At 41.8% G+C, this 20,051-nt stretch overlaps 1 protein-coding gene across 7 annotated transcripts in view; it reads right to left on the reverse strand.

Moving 5' to 3' along the window:
* Positions 1–20,051, reverse strand: part of BTBD10 (BTB domain containing 10) — a 51,401-nt gene that overhangs the window by 25,473 nt on the left and 5,877 nt on the right. Inside the window, exons 2-4 of one of the 7 annotated variants that reach the window (XM_043548911.1) lie at positions 19,800–19,831; positions 14,943–15,009; positions 10,915–11,071 (exon numbers count right to left, since the gene is read on the reverse strand). The exons of 1 other annotated variant lie outside the window; for it this stretch is intronic. In XM_043548911.1, coding sequence (XP_043404846.1) covers positions 10,915–11,015 — 101 coding nt within the window. In that variant the 5' untranslated portion in view covers positions 11,016–11,071; positions 14,943–15,009; positions 19,800–19,831. The remainder of the gene's footprint in view (positions 1–10,914; positions 11,072–14,942; positions 15,010–19,799; positions 19,832–20,051) is intronic. 5 more of the 7 variants (XM_037899852.2, XM_037899850.2, XM_043548909.1 and 2 more) reach the window with 5 other exon arrangements.

Consider the following 20,051-nt stretch of genomic DNA (forward strand, 5'->3'; position numbering starts at 1 on the left):
CAAGGTGGAAAGCTACAAAGGGTTGAAGAAAGATTTCTGCTCATACAGGTTCAAAAATCTAGATCAATGGGGTTCCCTTTGCTGTTCTAATTTGTCAGGTACAGCAACTACCTATCACTGGCTTCCAATACTTGTTCTCCTTCTCAGACCTATGCCCTCTACAAGATGGCTTCCATACCTTGTTCAGGTAGTCTTCTGCCATATTTTAAGATGCCATCGGTTTCATTATGAAGCTGTCAACTGATAGGAAACACAGGTGCAACTGTACTCAAATTCCTTCAGCTGCAGGCTCACAATGCTGTAATTGCAGGACCCTTGTTTCACCTTCCTGCAATGGAGTAAGCCCAAGTTTGGAGTCTCTTCCCCCTCCCAGGGCAAATAAAAAGGCCTCTTACAGCAACACCCAGGCAAGGGGCAGTAGGCTACAACTCCTTTTTGCTTGCTTTCAGGTGGAGAACACATGCCCTCTCCTAGCACCTCAAAGAGTAGTCAACATTAGGAGGTCAGGCTCCAGATCCCTCTCACTTCTCAGGCCAGGTGGTGTATCCCACAAGATGTCCCAAACATATGATTCAGAAGTCCATCTCTCTTTAGGGCTCCCACAAACAGCTCTTCCAAAGCACCAACTACACTTCTTGGTGGTGCCACAAGTTTTTCCCTCACCAAGAGAGAACAGTACTCTAAAGAGCCTTCGGACCTGGGACCCTGGAGCACCCACAGAACTTTGAGTGGTTCCCCACCCCTAGTTGAGGGCAGTATCCAACACCAAGGATGGAGTACCACCATATTACTCAGAGCTTCAGATCCACTTCACTTCAAAATACTGTCAATGGAGGTCCCTACAAAGGAGATTTTTCAAGTAGTGAGGAATATTTTCTGGAGGTGGATTTACACAGAAACCCTATCTTCAGTAGGTCAGGTTATCCAGCATTCTGCACCATCCTCTACGAAAGACTGCTTGTTGCCTTTCTTTGTGCTTTGGCTTCTCCTCTGTTTCCCAATCCAATCACTAAGTAAGTGTCCAAAAGAGGAAGAACTCAAGATGTAGGGACTTCGCACCCAGAGGAAGAGGAAGTCTCTTAGGGCAGGTCTACACTATAGATTTACTTCAGTATATCATCACTCAGGGATATGAATAATCCACATCCCTCAGCGATGTAATTATACCGACCTTGGCGCCAGTGCAGACAGCACAATGTTGTCAAAAGAGCTTCTCCCACCACCGTGGTTACCATCTTTCGCAGAGGTGGATTAACTATGCCAATGGGAGAGCTGTCTCCCACAGGCGTAGAGTCTTCATTACAGTGCTAGTGGTGCAGCTGTGCTGATGCAGTGTTTTACATGTAGACCTGCCCTGAAGGACCAGACCTCAGACATTTCAATTCTGACAATCTAGGTTCAAGCAAAGGCCCAAACCTTAATAAGCCCATTGCTAACACTACAACCACTGAAAGGAAAGGAACAAAGATTCACAGAAGGGCAGGAAAGAATACTTTCTTAACAAGACTTAAAGGATTAACTCTTTCCCCTCCTATGAACTCCAAGATAGAGACTTGGAAGCATCTAGACCCTTATTTTTCCATCTCTCCTACTTATGACAAGCTCTACAACATCCTCTCAGACACAAAATAGTGGCAGTCCTGCCCAAAGATTGACCCGGTGATCGATCAATCTGAGAAATGTTCTTCTCCTTTCCAGTAAGAAACCAGAGTTTGCCTCTCAAACTCTGAGGTCAGAGAACTGGACTCTACCTTAAGAAAACAGCATGAATTGTCGCTTACATTTTCACATGCACATCAGTGTTTTCCTTGTGTGTCTCCTCTAAAAGCAAAATGGATTCAGTACCTCTTCAGAAACCTGGAAATTCAATCCTGACTGCCTAGAAAGTTTTTAAAAACAGCACCTCACATTTGCCTTACAATGCTGCCAGAGACTCAATTTAAGATCCTGAATCTGGTGGTGGTAGGCATCATTATAGCCAATCACTTCCAGCAGAGATCATGAACAGCTGACTCAACATCCATTTTGTGGCCCTTTTCTTTGAAGGGATATCCTGGGACAGAACATGAAAGACATGGCTGATCCTAATATGTTTCTTTCTTCAGATACGCCAAAAAAACTTGGCTAAATCTTCTAGGAACTGACTTTTCTGGATTTCATCCAGGCTCCAGTTTTCCAGATATCTCAAGGCCAACTTCCAAACTAATATATCTGTCACATACATTAGCTAACTGATCAGTCCATGTTGTACCAACTACTGCTTTTGAGCCTGTATCCTATCCATAACAAACAAATGGCTACATTTAATTTCAATTTTTTTTTTTTTTTTAAATATTCTTCAGTGGGTCCTCTCTTCCTTCTCTTTCCAAAACCTAGTGCTGCCCCCTTACTCATCTTCCAAAAGATGCAGAAGCCTCATGTTCCTCAGAGTCTATTCTACCTGCAGTCCGCAGAAGATTGGTGCCAAATTATCCAGTCCTAGACCTTAAGGGGCTTAATCTCTTCACTTGAGACAAAAAATATGAAGTATAAACCCTTTGATCCAGGATAATTTGGGCAAATTTCAAATGTCTACATATTAGAAGTTGCGCACCTTCACATATATATTCTAGAATACACTCAGAGGTCTTTGTTTTGCTCATGGGGGGGGCCATTTCCAATACTCCTCCCTCTCGTTTTGATCTTGTCTCAGCACAGTGAGTACTGAAAGACCTTAGTTGTTGTGGCAGCAGCTCACAGGGAAAGCAACATTCAGGCAACCTCTTCTTTGGAAGTACGGCTGGTGAAGGAGTTAGTGTCCACCACTAAAGATGTAGTGTTCCCTGGTGGTTCAGTGACTCTTCAGTCTGGGATTTGTGATAGACATGGATAAGAGCTCTCTGCACATCCATTCTCCCCAGCATTATGGCCAGATCTACAGTAGATGCACTTTGCTAGTTTAGGTATGCTAGACTGGCAAAGTACATCTAGTGTGTATGTAGTTTATACCAGTAAAACGTCATTTTGCTGGAATAGTTTATTTCATGCTCCCTCCTATAGCAAAACAAGCAGAAGTGAAGTTTTGTCAGTCTGAACTGTGTCAACTGGAGGGGCTTCTGCTGGCACAATCATGTCCATCAAAAAAATCAGACCTCATTACATCCATGACACAGCTTTTGCTGGCAAAAGTTTATAGAATAGACTGGCCTCTCTCTCATTTGGTAGCCCATTTCAAGATAGTAAAAGGGAAGGTTCATCCACATCAAGAATGCCTACAGTAGTTTACAAGACCACCACTCTTCAGATCCTCTCATCCAACAGTATTGGACATTCTCTGCTTTGAGACTGCTGTAGATATACTAACTGGTTCAGTACCGAGAGACTTCGTTTCAGAACACTTCTTCACTCATTCATCCTCAGAGAGCGCAACAGTTCCATTTGCCATCGAATCCTATCAGGAAATTGTTAGGCTGTTTGATTCCTCACAGCACAATTCTATTGATATTATCCACTATGGGTTCACCATGGAGTCCAGTCTAAATGTTCTGGGTGCAACCCTGAACAACTTCTCAGCCCAAGATTTATGAGCTAGACAAGTTTAAAAGTGGCACAGACTGGATCTGCAAATTGTTTACTATGTTCTGTTGATAAGCCAGTAGCACTACCAAAGCCATACATCTGGTAGAGACACTCAATATCCAGGTCAAATGGCTCAGAACTGATTCACCTAGCAAACGTGATCTAGCCCAATCAGTATTTTTAAGAATCTAGAGCCAATGAAGGGTTCCAAAATTAGACCTGTTTGCTGCTCCAACAATACCCTTGGGGGAATTCTGCTCACAATAATTTTAAAATTCTGCATATTTTACTCATGAAAATAATGCAATCAAGCCAGTTTCAATTATTTTGGTAATTTGTTTAAAAATACCTGTCAGTAAGTATGTCTGTGATAATACAGACCAAAACCCCACCTAAACATTTCCTGAATCTTTTTTGGACAAATAGATTCCTTACAAGGAATATTAATACAGAACTTTGAGTAATAATTAATTTAAACTACAATACAGAAATGTATTTCCTGCACCCTTCAGAAGTAGTGCAAAGACTTTGGGAAAGTCAGGAGTAACAGAGGAGCAGAGGGAGAGGGAAGTAATTGCTGGGAAGGAGCCCGAGTGTTAACTTGGAGAGTTGTTGGGTTGCGGGTGGGAGAACTACTGAACAGGGTTTTTTGTTTTTTGTTTTTTTTTGGGAGGGGGGGGGGGTTGGGGGGGGGAGATTGTTAGGAAGCCTTCCCCATGCAGACCCCTACCTCTCTCAGTCAGGCACACCTGCCCCATCCCCATGTGTCCCTGTACTCCCCTCTGTTCCCACGTGTCCCTGCACCCCACTCAGCCACCCCTCCTCCCCTGTCCCCATGTGTCCCTGCACTCCCACTCAGCCAGCCCGCTCTCCTTATGTGTCCCTGCACCCACCTACCCCATCTGCATTCATGCAATTTAGCTGGGGTTCCACATGCTGTTGTGCTAAGTGATAACAGCAGGTGGATGGGTTTGCTGCTTGTCACTAGCAAAGCATTGAGAGAGACAGCTCAAGATGAAGAATTAAGGGGGGCACAGCAGTACCCCAGTACCAGGTTGTATCCCAGGGATCCTGTCACACTGGGCAACTCCAAAAAAAAAATTAAATGACATTAGATAAACATCACACAAGACAGTCACAATTACCTCACTCTCTTCTGGCAGGATTGCAATCTGGGTGTCCATAAAACACCATGAAATTTCTGCTCTTAAGGCAGGAGCGGGCAAACGACAGCCCAGGGGCCACATCCATCCCTTCAGACATTTTAATCTGGTTCTCGAGCTCCCGCCAGAGAGAAGGATCTGGGGCTTGCCCCACTCCACGCGGCTCCCAGAAGCAGCAGCATGTCCCCCCTCAAGCTCCTACGCGTAGGGGCAGCCAGGGAGCTCCGTATCCTGTCCCCGCCCCAAGCGCTAGCTCTCCAACTCCCATTGGCCAGGAACCGCAGCCAATGGGAACTGCAGGGGCAGCGCCTGCAGATGGAGCAGCGTGCAGAGCTACCTGGCTGCACCTCCACATAGAAGCCGGAGGAGGGACATGCCACTGTTTCCGGGAGCTGCTTGAGACAATTGCCACCCAGAGCCTTCACCCCGACACCGTTCTGTGCCCCAACCCGCTGCCCTAGCCCTGATCCCCCTCCTGCCCTCTGAGCCCCTTGGTCCCAGCCCAGAACACCTTCCTGCACCCCCAACCCCTCATCCCCAGCCCCCTGCCCCAGTCTAGAGCCCCCTCCCACACCCTGAACTCCTCATTTCTGGCCCCATCCCAGAGCCCTCACCCCAACCCCCAATTTTGTGAGCATTCATGGCCCGCCATACAATTTCCATATCCAGATGTGGCCCTCGGGCCAAAAAGTTTTCCCACCCCTGTCTTAAGGCAACCAGAGAGGAAGGAGAATTCATGGCAGGGTCAGCCCTAAAGACACTTGATAAAGGGAATTGTCTCTCAGGCTTAAATTTTAATTTAAGTCTAAGTCATGGAGTCTAGTTTTTAAAGTATTTGTTTCCACTTTTGAGTCACTAATTCCAACATTTCCTCTCCTAATATATCCTCTCATGATTATTTCAGTCAAGTGAATTAGAGTTAGCAGCACTACATACAAAGACTCTGTTCTGACCTTCCACAAGGAAGCAGCAGTTAAATTAACTCCTGGGTTTATTTACAAGTCAGGATCTCCCATCATAAGTTTTCTTACCAAGCTTTTGTCCGACTCCAAAACCCCTCAAATAGAAAGTATGGATGTAATTAGAGTCCTTAAATTCTATTTACATATTCATACAGACTCATCTGTTTCTTGGGCTCTCAAGAAAGTTCAACAAGATTCCAGCTTCACCATAGGTAGGTGAATAAAATCTTGCATTAGTTCTGCACATAAAGCCACAAGAATCTTCACTCCACAGCAGCATTCACAACCCACTCTTTTAGGGCCATAACCACCTTCCTGGGTTGAAAGGAGAAAGGCTTCAGCAAAAGAGAGTTGTGTGAGGCCACCATCTGGCAAACCTTACATACCTTTACAAAGCATGATAGGGTTGATATATCAGCCTCCTCAGATGGCACTGAGTGTAGCTCATTGCTTCTCACCACTGTTCAGTGGAGAACAGATAGGGACAATCTAGAACCCACCCAAGGCCTTTATACATTGATGCTGGCAACTAGACTTTTTAAAAAAATATATAGAACATCAGACTAAACCGTATAATCAAATTTTCCACAATAAATATGCTTAAGAGCTAAGAAAGAATCCAACAGGAGAAAGCACAGAAGCCAGCCAGTAGAAGGCAATGGATGGTGGAGAAATAGTTGTGGAAACTGGTGATTGGTCACTTTGCCCAGCAAGTTAAACCACAGAAGAAAGCTCATTAGTCTAACTTTTCAAATGTTTCATTACAGAAATTGAATTTATCGATAGGAAAAGTCTCCCCTGCAATAAAAGACAGGTTAAATTAAGGATAAATGCTGATGGTGCTCCAGTGATGACAGTAGGTAACTTGGTGCCTGTTTGGGAAGGTTACATGTATCTGTATTTTAACTTTTTGTAGTGTGGATGAAACAGTTATAAAAAACTGTGAGAGTGAATCAAGTTACAGATTCATTCATCACCTATAAACATGTCCCAACCACTAACAAAAGCCATATTTGAACATGGATGTTCCTAACCTATAGTGACAACTTGGAACGCAGATAGGCTCTTAGAGGCAAGAAGTGTGGAAAGTGATTTAAGAAAGATTAATAATTGTGGTCTTGGGAGTAAAAAAACTAAGTTACAGAGACAGACATGGGAAGGCGTTATGGTGCAGCCAAAATCCTTCTATCATGACACATATAGGAAATAACAGAATTCAATAGTGAAATGAGGGTGGTTTCGAACTGAGCATCAGCTGAACATAATCAATGGTCAAACAAGTATTGACATTCCAAGGCAGAAGAGGAAAGGTAAAGGATGAGCTTTGAAACAGCCATAAACAATAGGCAAAGCTTCCATCACATGTTAAGAGGGAATGCTTAGAGAAATAGGATTAGGAAAAAAAATGTTTACAAAACGTGCTTTACAAGTTTATAAACAATGAAAAATTAAATTAAAAAAATACAACAGCTGTACCTACTACATAGTTGTAACTATTTAGATGACTCATGCTTAAAGAGCAGTTGAAGTCCAAAGAGTGACTAAAAATGGTACCTCTTTAGTCAACAGGTCTGATTTCTACAATTATTCAGTCTTGTCTGCTTATTTTAGTAACAGAATTTTTAAAAATTACTCCAACAGATATGAAAGTCAGTGTGACAAACATTAATATCTGTATGCCATTCATTATTTTCTATACCTCTCATGTCCCTTCTAAATTAAACAATTCCTACCTATACCGTCTCTTCATATAGAAGGCTCTCCAGGACTAATTCATTTTCACCCCCAATCTCTGAATCCCTTCTATTTCTGCCATGGCTATATTTTATTATTCGCATGCTAGCTTGATGAGAGTTAGCACGAGTATGTCTTGTCAATCTGGGAATCGTACCCTCAGCTTGAAGTATACATGTACCCTGTGATGAGCTACCACAACTGAATACTGAGCTCAGAGAGGGAACGCAGAGGCATTAACTTCACTTATGGGACTGAAACATGTTAGATCTGGGTTCTACGTGTAGGCTTTTTATTTTTATATTTTACACTTGAGAAAAATCTGTTCAGCCATTTTCTTTTTACACTCTCTCTCTGAGTTAAAAAAAAAGGACCCAACAACATTTCCGATATGCCATTTGCTGCATTTAGCAAGGCACAAAGTGAACGAAACAGAATTCTGAAGTAGCCCTTGTCCGATTATCAACCTTGTGCAGGACAATTTGCAAATAGCTCCAGATCATGCAGTCTCTTTTTTAAACCTAATAAACTGCATTAAAACTATATGAAAAATGCTAAGGTTCCATGGTTACACCCTCAAATCAGGAAATGACAGTTTGTTTGTACATGCCACCTTAACTTTGCTCCCTTGTTCAGATGGATTAGAATAAAGTCTAGTTACATTACTACCACATACAATTTCTCAAAACATTTTTTCCCTACCATGATGTAAAGTATGTCCTATAAAGTGCAACATGAATGAGGCTGGGGTACCCAATCCTCATAACCAGCTAGTGCCTTGTGAGTGAAGGCCTTAAGTTTGTGTCCTAAAAAGCATTTTTCTACTATTTTCCACTAGCTCTATGCAGATTTTAGGTTCTTCTTTTGCAAAGAGCACCCAGTAAGTTAAGAGCAATACTGAATTGACTGGTCACCTAAAAATACTAATTCTATTCTTTAGCACACTTTGTTTTCTAGTAATTCAGTCCTTTGCCCTAACACACTACTTTTCATATATTTCAATGTCTCAATGTGTCAAAGAGACAAACTTTTTTCAATACAAGTTATTTATTGTCAGCTGAAACAATTAAGTCAATTTCTTGTTCAAAGTTTCCCAAAAGCTGTCTATATTATCCAATGGTCAAATGTTAGTTTGGATACTTTCCGTTCAAAATGTATATTAGCATTTTTTTTTGGCATATTATACAGATCTATCACCTGTAGAGCACTTAGCAGTACCAAGTTATTTATCTTTAAGAGAAGACATTTATTTGCTTGAATTTACTTTAATTTATGCTTCATTTTAGAGACATTAGTGCTCAATAATATTAATTTCACTGTTTTACCAGATGCATATTTGGCTGAAATACAGTTATGCCAATTGCATGTCTTCCATATCTCCTAATGTAATATTAAAACTTTATATTGTAAATTTAAGTTATTTGATACAGCAATATCCCGCTACTGAGGGACAACGGTTTAGCAATTAGAAAGGGAATATAACCATCTGGTCCTATGAATTTTATTTCTAGCTCAACTGTTGAATCACTGTGTGAGTTGATAATCATTTAACAATTATCAGTTTCCCCACCTGTAAAATGGATAGTCTAATACAGTGGTTCTCAAACTTTTGCACTGGTGACCGCTTTCACATAGCAAGCCTCTGAGTGCGACCCCCCCATATAAATTAAAAATACTTTTTTATATATTTAACACCATTATAAATGCTGGAGGCAAAACGGGGTTTGAGGTGGAGGTTGACAGCTCGCGACCCCCCATGTAATAACCTCATGACCCTCTGAGGGGTCCCAACCCCCAGTTTGAGAAATCCTGGTCTAACACTTACCTAGCTGAGGAGAATGTTGTGAGGTGTAATTAATGTTTAATAATGGCTCATGTTAGGATACAGATATTCAGGCCTGTCTGCAAAGGCCTGTACTTTAAGAATTTAGGTGTATTCTTATCACTTGGCTAGTTCTAGAGGTATAAAAGAAAGAATCAAAATCACTGTCTGCCGGTGTAAGGGCCTTCTCTTACTGTTACAGTCTGAGGCCCTGTTCTTAGGCTAAGGCCTTTGGCTAAGCAGCAGAGGCAGCCATAAGCTGGGAAGTGAACGGTCACATCCTCACATTCCAAACTAGTCACATTAAAATAAGGTGCTATTGGGCTGTTAGGAATACATTCCTGTCCTGATAGTGCCTATCACCTCCAGAGAAAGGGAAGTGCCTAGAAAATGTAAAAGGAAACTTAGTTTGATAGCATCCTGTCTGGCAAGAACTCACTTAACAGCTGGGATGTGAAATCCTCACTTCTGTATTGTTTTGTCATTATAGTTCCCATTTTGCTATTGTTTGTCTGTATAATCTCTGTCTAGTTCTGTGATTGTTTCTGTCTGCTGTATAATTAATTTTGCTGGGTGTAAACTAATTAAGGTGGTGGGATATAATTGGGTACATAATCATGTTACAATATGTTAGGATTGATTAGTTAAATTTCAGGAAAATGATTGGTTAAGGTATAGCTAAGCTGAACTTTCAAGTTTTACTATATAGTCTGCAGTCAATCAGGAAGTGAGGGGTGGGTGGGTGTGGGGAAAATGGGAACAGGGAATGTGGGTAAGGAAATTGGAATCATGTTTGGCTAAGGGCAGGAATGGGAACAAGGACACAGGCGTAAGGCTCTGTGGTGTCAGAGCTGGGAAGGAGGACACCAAGGAAGGAAACTGGAATCATGCTTGCTGGAAGTTCACCCCAATAAACATCGAATTGTTTGCACCTTTGGACTTCGGGTATTGTTGCTCTCTGTTCATGCGAGAAGGACCAGGGAAGGAAGCGGGTGAAGGAATAAGCCCCTTAACAGCTCAAATCCTTGAACAGACACATATGTGAAGAGAAACTTTTCTAGAAAAATATGTTTGCAACTTAAGCTATTGTCTCGTTTATCTTCTATTCTGAATAGAACAGCTGAAAAATAAATTTACTCCCTAAACTGTCTTCAGATTGAGTATTTACAAAGCTTCTCAACTTGAAAAATCCATATTTAGGTAAAGAACTCCTTTAGCAGTCAAAAGCAAGCAAGTTTGCTAAGCAAACAAAGAGCCATAAAGAGTGAAACTCATGTAAGCAAATATTAATTCATCCCCATGAGCAAGCTGCAAATAACCCAAGTGTGCTGTTAAATAATGCCAGCTCACTGAAATGATTACCGGTGAATAAAGTGTCTGGTATCCATCTCAACTATTCAGGTATCCACGTAACAAGCTACAAACTAAGTGAATTCATAATTCATTTAATTTGGAGAAGACTAAGAAACAAACAGCAGAACAAATACAAGTGAAGATTAGGAAGGCTGATAATTGTTTCAATAAAACTAATTATTTCAAGTGACATTTTTAACTAGAGTTGCTTTAAAAAGAGAATAACTCCCACATTCATGACTGGACTTGCCACAACCAAATATAGTTGTTTTTAGAATGAGATTTACTGTAGCTCTGAGATGCAATTGTATATGGCACCTACCTTGAATGTTTACAAAGCTTACGGGGTCTATTATGCAATTTCCGATCCCAATTCTCTGGATCACTGGAGTTACTGTCATAAGGATGAGGCCGTCCTGCCATCCCACTGCAAGCTTCCTCACACTATTGCTCTGAAAAGCATACATGCAGCACTCAACCTACATTAAAAGAGCAGTGTCAACCTTTTACAATGCCATATAGAAAGAAAGATGAAGAATTCAAAGTGCTCTGTTAGTTTATATTCATGAATACAGTATATTCTAGTTTTTGTATTCTTCAGTATCCATGGTGAACACAGAGCTTCTCTCTCCTACCTCGCCGCTGATACTGACACTAAAATTGTGTTTTCATTATAAGAAGTGTAATCCTATATACTTTAATAAATAATTTTAAATTTGATTTAATTTATTCCATTGTGTGCAGACAAAAGGTTATTAATTAGATGTTACAAGCACAATAGAAACACTTTTCAATATCATTTTAACTACATAAAGTTAAATAATTCAGAAACAAACCATTTATCTACTACTGAAATCCTTGAATAGGAATAGATTTGAATTTTCTTAGGTATGAAATGTTATTGTCTAACAATTAATGGTTCCACTGTTCATCCAATTGAAACAGAATTAAAAAGCACCAACTTCATAGTTAGCAAATAGTGACATTATAGCCTATGCTCAAAATCCCATCAGAAAGATTTAAATGTTAAATATACTGAAAAATCCTACAAATTCTAGAACAGACATAAGAATTAGATGTGAATATCTATAAAGTAAAGACTTTGCAAACCTGCATGCTTAAATTGTTTCTCAAACTGAGACCAAATGGTTAGTATGCGACTCATCCATTAAGAGTACTTTTAGGTAAAACATTAAATTTATGGCCGATAAAAGATACAGCCAATCCAAATCAAATTGTATAAAACAACTTACATCTGGAGTAGACAATACATTCTAGAGAGATTTGCAAAGTTTTCCAATCAGTCAAGCAATTCTTCACCATTAGAAGAAGGACATGCTTTACTGATCATTTCAGAGTAACAGCCGTGTTAGTCTGTATTCGCAAAAAGAAAAGGAGGACTTGTGGCACCTTAGAGACTAACCAATTTATTTGAGCATGAGCTTTCGTGAGCTACAGCATCCGATGAAGTGAGCTGTAGCTCACGAAAGCTCATGCTCAAATAAATTGGTTAGTCTCTAAGGTGCCACAAGTCCTCCTTTTCTTTTTACTGATCATGTAAGCAGTTAACAATTTTCTCTAGGCTTTCCATATCCTATGAAGATCAGAAGTAAATTATTTCAGAAAAAATCTGCTACACTGGTTTGGCCAGATTAAGCTGAATATTCTGTGATCTTGTCTTCCTCTGCCTTTTCACTGTTATTCAAATTTCAGTTTTTATATATTTTAATAATGAAAAATTACTCTCAAAACTAATGAGAATGCCAAAAGTTTCTATTGCCCAAGAAGAATTGAAAATGTCTTGTTGCTTGGAAAAACTTCCAATAAAGGCAAACAGTAAAACACAAGACTCTTGGACAGAGTTAATTAAGAATTTAGAAGACAGAATTTGGTTAGTGCAAAGGAATGGAAAAGCACAATCCATTTTTAAAATTAATTTTGTGAATTATGTTTTATAATTTGTGATGTCCATTTCAAACAAATGAAAAGAGCAAATAGTTCTAAAAATATTTACTGAAAAATCTATTTAATACATGTAAGATCATCTTTTTCAGCTAGCTGTTTAATTAGTCTGCACTATTATCAATACTTCTATATATGTGCTTAAGCTTTTAACTTCAATGGGACCACTCAAACACACATGATTAAGCACAGGCATAAGCATTTATAGGATTGGGGTCTTAGTATCTTAAGAAATGTTCAACAATTCCTCCATGCATTTCTTCACCAAACATACAGACTAACAAAAATCAATGGTTGGTGTGAAGAATGAGGGAGGGAGGTGTGTGTAATTGTTAATATAAACATCATATGCCCTGATATTAACCTGCCTGAACACCAGAGGTTAAATCAAAGAATGCTGTGAAGGGGGAAAACCCACAGGAAACAAAACAATGGCAAATACAAGGCTCCTTGAGGGAACAATGGGAGGGGGTGGCATCAAATAAAAAATATTCTGGCTTCAACCAGGCCAGAATGGCTTCTCCTTCTCCGGCTGAACCTAGGATCAAAGATGATCCTTAAACCTCATAGATGCTAGAAAAAGGAGGGATCGAGTGAGTAACCAAAGGCTACCCAAGTTGTATTAGTGAAAGCTAACAGACTGACACATGCAAAAACAGGGAGCCTGCTGCCACAATACAGGCTGTTTCTCCCTGCCAGCGACTGAGTCAGCTGGGCTGAGGGGAACTTACAAAAGCTGGCAAGAAAAGTTTAAGGTGTAAGCCCCAGGCATGTACGCCCTATGGATTTTACCCTGTGCTCTACACACTTCATACCTTTGAGGAACAAATAAATAATGCTTTGTTTTGAAGACACTGTTTCTATATCACTGCAAACTTATACTATCACAAGTTCTTGAATGGAAACCACTGCAGATCTCAAAACGAAGTTGTGCCTTCGTGGTCATGAATCAAGGGAGCTAAGCCCAAAAATCCCATCTAAGAGTGGTTTGACTGCACAGTTACACCCTGAGTGAGGTGCAGGGAAGCCAGGAAGGTCACGTAAGTGGTACGCTCAAGAGAGCTAAAGGGGCCTAAGGTGCAATTTGCCCTGTAATCATAGCAGTTTGACTTTTGAAATTGTGGCTTTGTGAAACCAAGAGAATTATAGCATATCCTACAAATCAACAAAACATCTGTTTAGCGCACAAAGCAAACATAGAAGCAATAGTATTAAAGTTTTCGGTAGTAAAAAGCATTTTGACAATATCGGTGTCAAACCAGGTTAAAACAAAAGCTGAAACTGCTACCTCTCATGATTCACAATTAGATGTCAAGATAAACAGGTTAATGAGTGTCTGCCTAAAGAGGCAGGAAGAAAAAAAAAGTCTTAAATTTGTCTAGTAATTAAGGCTGAGGCGGGCAAACAATGGCCTTTGAGCTCCCGGCCAGGGAGGCTAGTCCCCAGCCCGTCCCCCGCAGCCTCAACTCACCATGCCACCAGCACTCTGGGCAGTGGGGCTGCAAGCTCCTGCTGGGCAGCATGGCTGCGAAAGCCACAGGCCTGTCCCAGTGCTCTTGACTACCTGGCTAGCTCCAGCCGGGCAGCACAACTGCCAGTCCCGGTGCTCTGAGCAGCATAGTAAGGGGGCGGGGAGTGGGGGGGGGGGGGGGGGGGTTAGGGGCAGGAGGTTCCGGGGGGCAGTCAGGGGACACTGAGGGGTTAGATAGGCATGGGAGTCCCGGGAAGCCTGGCAGGGGTGTGGATAGGGGTCAGGGCAGTCAGGGGATAGGGAGCAGGGGGGATTGGATAGGGGGTATGGTCCCGGGGGGCTGGTTAGGGGCAGGGAATCCCGGGAGGAGACAGCCAGGGGACAAGGACCAGGGGAGGTTGGATGGGTCTGGGATCCTGAGGATGGGAAGTGGGAGGGGGCGGATACAGGGAGTGGGCCAGGCTGTTTGGGGAGGCACAGCCTTCCCTACCTGGCCCTCCATACAGTTTTGGAACCCCGATGTGGCCCTCAGGCCAAAAAGTTTGCCCACCCCTGTATTAGGGGATGCTAAGTTACTGCAGCACTAAAAGAGCTCAATGACTCATTATATGTTAACTGAAAATTTAGGTGGCCAAAACATGAAGTGTATGTGACAGTTTTATAGCAAACCTAAAGTTATGTATGTCGTTACTGTATTTACCATTTATCAAACATTAATTTTTTTGGTGCTTAATAAAGGAACCTGCAATCTAGTTCAGACTCAGAAAAAAATGGATAAGATACTGTGTATTTCTGTATGAGCTGATGGTGAATTTAGTAGTAATCTAGAGATTGTTAATATTAATTCATAGGTGCAACATGCCATATATTTTCAGCCCCCAAATAGTATTTAATGAATAAAAGATCTTTTTACATACCACATTTCACCTTGAATTGATACAAACTGCAAGCATCACTGATTCCACTATTAATGTGGGGTCCCCTCTGGAATGATAAGCAGCAAGTTTAGCAAAAATGTATCTGTGTAGTTTAGGACAGGAAGTAAAGAGTACTTTTTCCAGTTGAAACTACACAAGGAATTTAGGCAGGCAGGAGCGTAAATAGTCACGCACACTAGAATTTGGCCAGAACACCAATACCCCTATTCATAGGTTTTGTCTATATAGATTCCTCTGAAACCTCCCCATCATTGCTGAAACCTGGTCTCATTTAGATCTATTCTGAGCAGTGACATGGTGCTAAGAACACCTATACCCTATCTACTCTAGCACTCCTGTCATACCTACTGGTAATGTTGTTTTTCCAAATTACTTGCTCACACCCCATATTCTTTATGGAAATATGCTTATGATATGGATATGGCATAAAAGATATATTTTATGCAAGATGGGTCTTTTAAGATATCATGGAAAAGGTTATAATTTACAGAATGTGATTATCCAATTTTTATGCATGTATCATTTCTGTATCTAAAGTTAGGAATATTGACTATGTATGGATGTGTATTTGGGGGACACCCACCAGACAACAGTCTTGATGGGCCAATAGGAAGAAACAATAAGACTTTGAAGATACTAATCTCTCTCCTTCCTGAAAGGCATCCTGGGACATTGCAGTGACACTGATAGGTCAAGTGGTCCTGTCATCTGGTACTAAACACCGCCTTGGATTTCTAGTAATTTTTCACTAACAGGAGGGGGAGATCAAGACTGGGAAACAAAAGATTCCCACCTTATGTAAATCTTATTTAAGGCAGGGAAGTAAGTTGATCTTGGTTCACTCCTCACTGAATACCCACCCAATATGACTGCTGGAAACACCGAAGGAAGAAGGACAAAGGGAAAGGGAGAGGAGTACTGAAGCCAGGCTGGAAAAGGGATCCATGTGGTCTGAATAAGATACCTGAAGATTTAAGCTGCAAGCAGGGTAGTTAACCTTCAAGAATTTCTGCAATCTGCCCCAAAAGCAACATTTAGGGTGAGAAACTACTTCTTGAAACCAGTGTCTAAGATCTTAAGCTTAGTATGCGTGGTTTGTTTTATTTGCTTAGTAATCTGCTTTCTTCTGTTTGCTATCCCTTATAATCACTTAAAGTTTACCTTTTATAGTTAATAAACTTATTTCTTGTTTATAACATAAACCAGTTTATTCAATTAATATCCGGGGTGGGGTGGGGGAGGAGGGTGTAGAAGCTGTGCTCCCTTGAGGGAGAGGGTGAATTTTTATGAGCTTGCGCTGTTCAGACTTTTCTATACACTGCAAGACAATATTATTTTGTGTTTACTCCTCCAAAGGGGGTGTGCAGTTGAGTGCAGAGCAATACCCTAGCTGAATCTTCCCATAGAGAGCTGCTTGCAGACTCTGTGATTCTACAGCTGGTGCATCCCTACCTGTGTGTGTGTGCGTGCTTCCAGAGGCCGAGAACCTGATTCAGCAGAACAGGGAGACGGAGCCCAGGCTAGAGCGGCAGGCAGACTCAGTGAAACCTAGGTACGTCAGGTGACATCCCGAACAGGGCGAGGGCGGGTCTAATCCATCACAGGCTCCCTGGACTATTCTAGACTATATCTACACTAGGAGAACTTTACAAGTATAGGTATACCAGTATACTTTACCAGCAAAGCACTCCGAGCACAGACAGAGATAGAACAGCAAAACTGTGCTTTATATGAGTATAGTAAATCTACATCACTCCCTGAGCAAAACAAGCTATACCGATAAAAGCACAGATTTACCAGCCCATTGTAACTGTATCTACAGTAGGGGATTCTTGAGATACAGCTGTGTCATCAGAGATCACACCTCTTCACACTCTTGACTGACATAGCCATGCCAGCAAATATCCTAGCCTTGGCACCTTACCCTCCAGCTCAAGTCAGCTGCCCTACCAGAATAAGTATGAAGCAGCTATTTTCAACTCTTTTTATAAAAAATAATGTTTGAATATTAAACAGCTCTCAAGTTAACTTTTACACTAGAAAGTGATGCAAAAGAAGCCAAACGCACTAAACTGCAGCTGAAGTGGCAGCCAAGCTTCAGAAGGGAAAGGAGCAATTTAAAATCTGCTTTTTCTCCTTCAGTTTCCTCATCCTCCCTTACCTCTCTTACCACGTTCATCTTTGTTCTCTCCATCAACTTTCTCTCTCTCCCTCCATTTAATGTAACAGACACAGGGATTGTGAGGAAGTTTGAGATACTAGATCTGTGTACCACGGGGAGACAGTGTGCAGCTATGTCATCATCAAGAAAGCCCAACCCACAAATGTTCCCAATCATATATTGTAACAAAATGTTTCAATGTAGCACATAATAAATAAGCTCTTACACAGGAATTCTTCCCAGGATCCTGCATTGTCCTTAACTGGATGCTTCAGAGACAGGCAAAAACTCTACAATGCCTGTGGCTTTACTATATGATGGGGAAAGTACTTACTTCCTGACCATAGTTAGCAAACAGGTGATGCCCTAAAGAATGAGGATTTGCACCACTGTAATTTTTTTACATCATAGCTAATGTAAGTACAGATGCTATTTTTACTCATATAAATTGCTTTTTGCATCAGCTTTTTTGGTTCAAGTTTATGCCAGTACAAGTGACGTTTTTCAGCTCTTACTGCTCTAATAAGAGCAGGTAATAAGAGAAATGTATCAAAACATAAAAAAGGTATGATACCACAGAGAGAAGCTGTGCAGTAGTCTGAACTGAATGAGAAAACATTTGCCAGTTGAGAAATCATAACTAATCTCGCTGGTTCATTTTTAAACATTTCACTGAGGCAAATCCACTTTTACTGCAATTAGTCTCCCCAGGTAACCAACAGGCTTGGGAAAAAACAACATTAAAAAAAGATGACAGATTTCCTCCTACCCCAGGGATCATACAAGATAAGATAAGAATCTGGGATGTGCACAAAAGATATACTTACAGTCACACACACAGAGGGTCAGACACTGACATGGACCATTAGCCTTTAAAATGGTAAAATGAGTTCTGTCTTGCAACTGAATAATATAAGTCCATAAGGGGAGGATCTCCTATTGCATTCAGTACCTCATTTGGCAAATCAGAATACCTTAGCTAGAATGGGTGTGCGGTTACTATGTTTGCCTCTTTTCTCACTGCAGTGTCAATGGCAACTTAGGGTATGTCATCACTACCCGCTGGATCGGCAGGCAAGCAATCGATCCAGAGGTCTAGACATGATAAATCGACCCCCGAGCGCTCTCCCATCGACTCCTGTACTCCAGCGCCGCAAAAGACGCAGGCAGAGTCGACGGGGGAGCAGCAGCAGTCGACTCACCGTGGGGGACACACCATGGTAAGTCAATCTAAGTACGTTGACTTCAGCTACGTTATTCACGTAGCTGAAGTTGCATAACTTAGATTGATTCCCCCCCACTAGTGTAGACCAGGGCTTGGTCTCTACATGCCCTTGCTTTAGCTTCCTCAGGCAGTTTATAAAATAATGGGGATGGTTTATCCCAGATATGAAAGACATAAATTAGCTAACAAATTGATAGCTGTATGCACATTTGTTGTTTGATAGAATACTACATCTTATCTTGGCAATCTGGTTTGGTTTTTTGTCTCTTGGGATCAGGAGAGGAGGAACAGACTTCCTTGACCCATCATGAGTTGTATGCACAACTGAGAAACTGGGGACTGGGTAAGAATATCTGAACCCCTTCTGTGTAACACTGGTCAGCTTTCAGTTATGGGAAGGTACAGGCTCAGCAAGAAGTCCATAGTTGGTGTTTTCATTCATTCATTGGCTGGCTATTCTCAGACCCTCTTTCACCAGAGGTAACAGAAAGACTATTTCCACCTCCTCCCCCCACCTCCCATCACCACTGACTCCAGAGCCAGAAACTGTCAGCCATTCCCAAATGTTCCTGGAAATTCTTGAAATCATGAGATGGACATTCTGACATTAGGACCACAGAATTGCCTGGAGTTAAAGAGAACAGTGGCAGTAGGCACTCAGCAGTACATTTATATAAAGCTTATATTAAGCAGTGGTCCTCAAACTCTGGGGGCACATGCCCTGGGGGGGGGGGGGCATGGAGGAACGTTCGGGGAGCAAAGCAGGGCCCAGGGCAGACCCCATGGGGGGCAGAGAAGCACCACCCAGCTGTGCTCTGTCCCCAGCTCCACTCCGACCATGACCCCCAATCCCCACTGCAGCGCCAGCCCCACTCCCAACCACAGGCTTGCTCCCGACCATAGGCCACAGCCCCGCTCCCGGGGGGAGGGAAGGGGGAAATGACCAAAAAAGTTTGGGGACCACTGATCTAAGCTCTTGAGCTTCCACTTTAAAGCTAAGTGAACCTTAAGGGTTAATGCAAAGACGTCTGCTGAAAAGATGCAGCCATTTTTCTTCAATATATAAATCTAAGAGGATGGACTCTTATCAGCTTTTTTGAAGGAATCTGTCTTTGGTCTTTTGAATTTCAGGCATTGAGCCCACATCTCCCAATAGGGTCAGAGGACTAGTCATCTGTAAAGCAGAGCCACCCCATTGTAAAGCAGAGGGATTCCACATATGGCCTTTTAAGTGCTTACAACATCTGAGCTGAACGAGTTGATAGCTCTTGAAAGGAAAGCATCACAGGCTAAACCTCAGACACCATAGCAGTGAAGTTGATCCCAGGCACTAAAATCCACCTCTCCAAGATGTGGTATATTTGACACATGAAAGGGAGAGGCAGAAGATTCCCTGTTTTGTGCCACAAAGGAAAAAAAACTAACCCAGTGAAAATTGCAGCAGACTTACCTCCCAATAGCAACTCTCTCTGTTGCAAGGTCCTAGGGGGAAAAAGGAAAAGAAAAAAAAGTGGGGGGGGGAGAGGGAGAGGAAGTATCAGAATTTTCAGTGCAACAAACAGACTCTTTGGCACCTGGGAACTGGATGTAATGCTATCCATCCTCACTGAGGCACTGATGCTGAAGCACTGAGACACCCGATACAGATGCACTGAAACCCAATACAGCAGACAAAGGTCTCCAAAACCAGATGGACTGGATG

The sequence above is a fragment of the Chelonia mydas genome, chromosome 6, assembly GCF_015237465.2.
Source record: "Chelonia mydas isolate rCheMyd1 chromosome 6, rCheMyd1.pri.v2, whole genome shotgun sequence".
Taxonomy (NCBI): Eukaryota; Metazoa; Chordata; order Testudines; family Cheloniidae; genus Chelonia; species Chelonia mydas.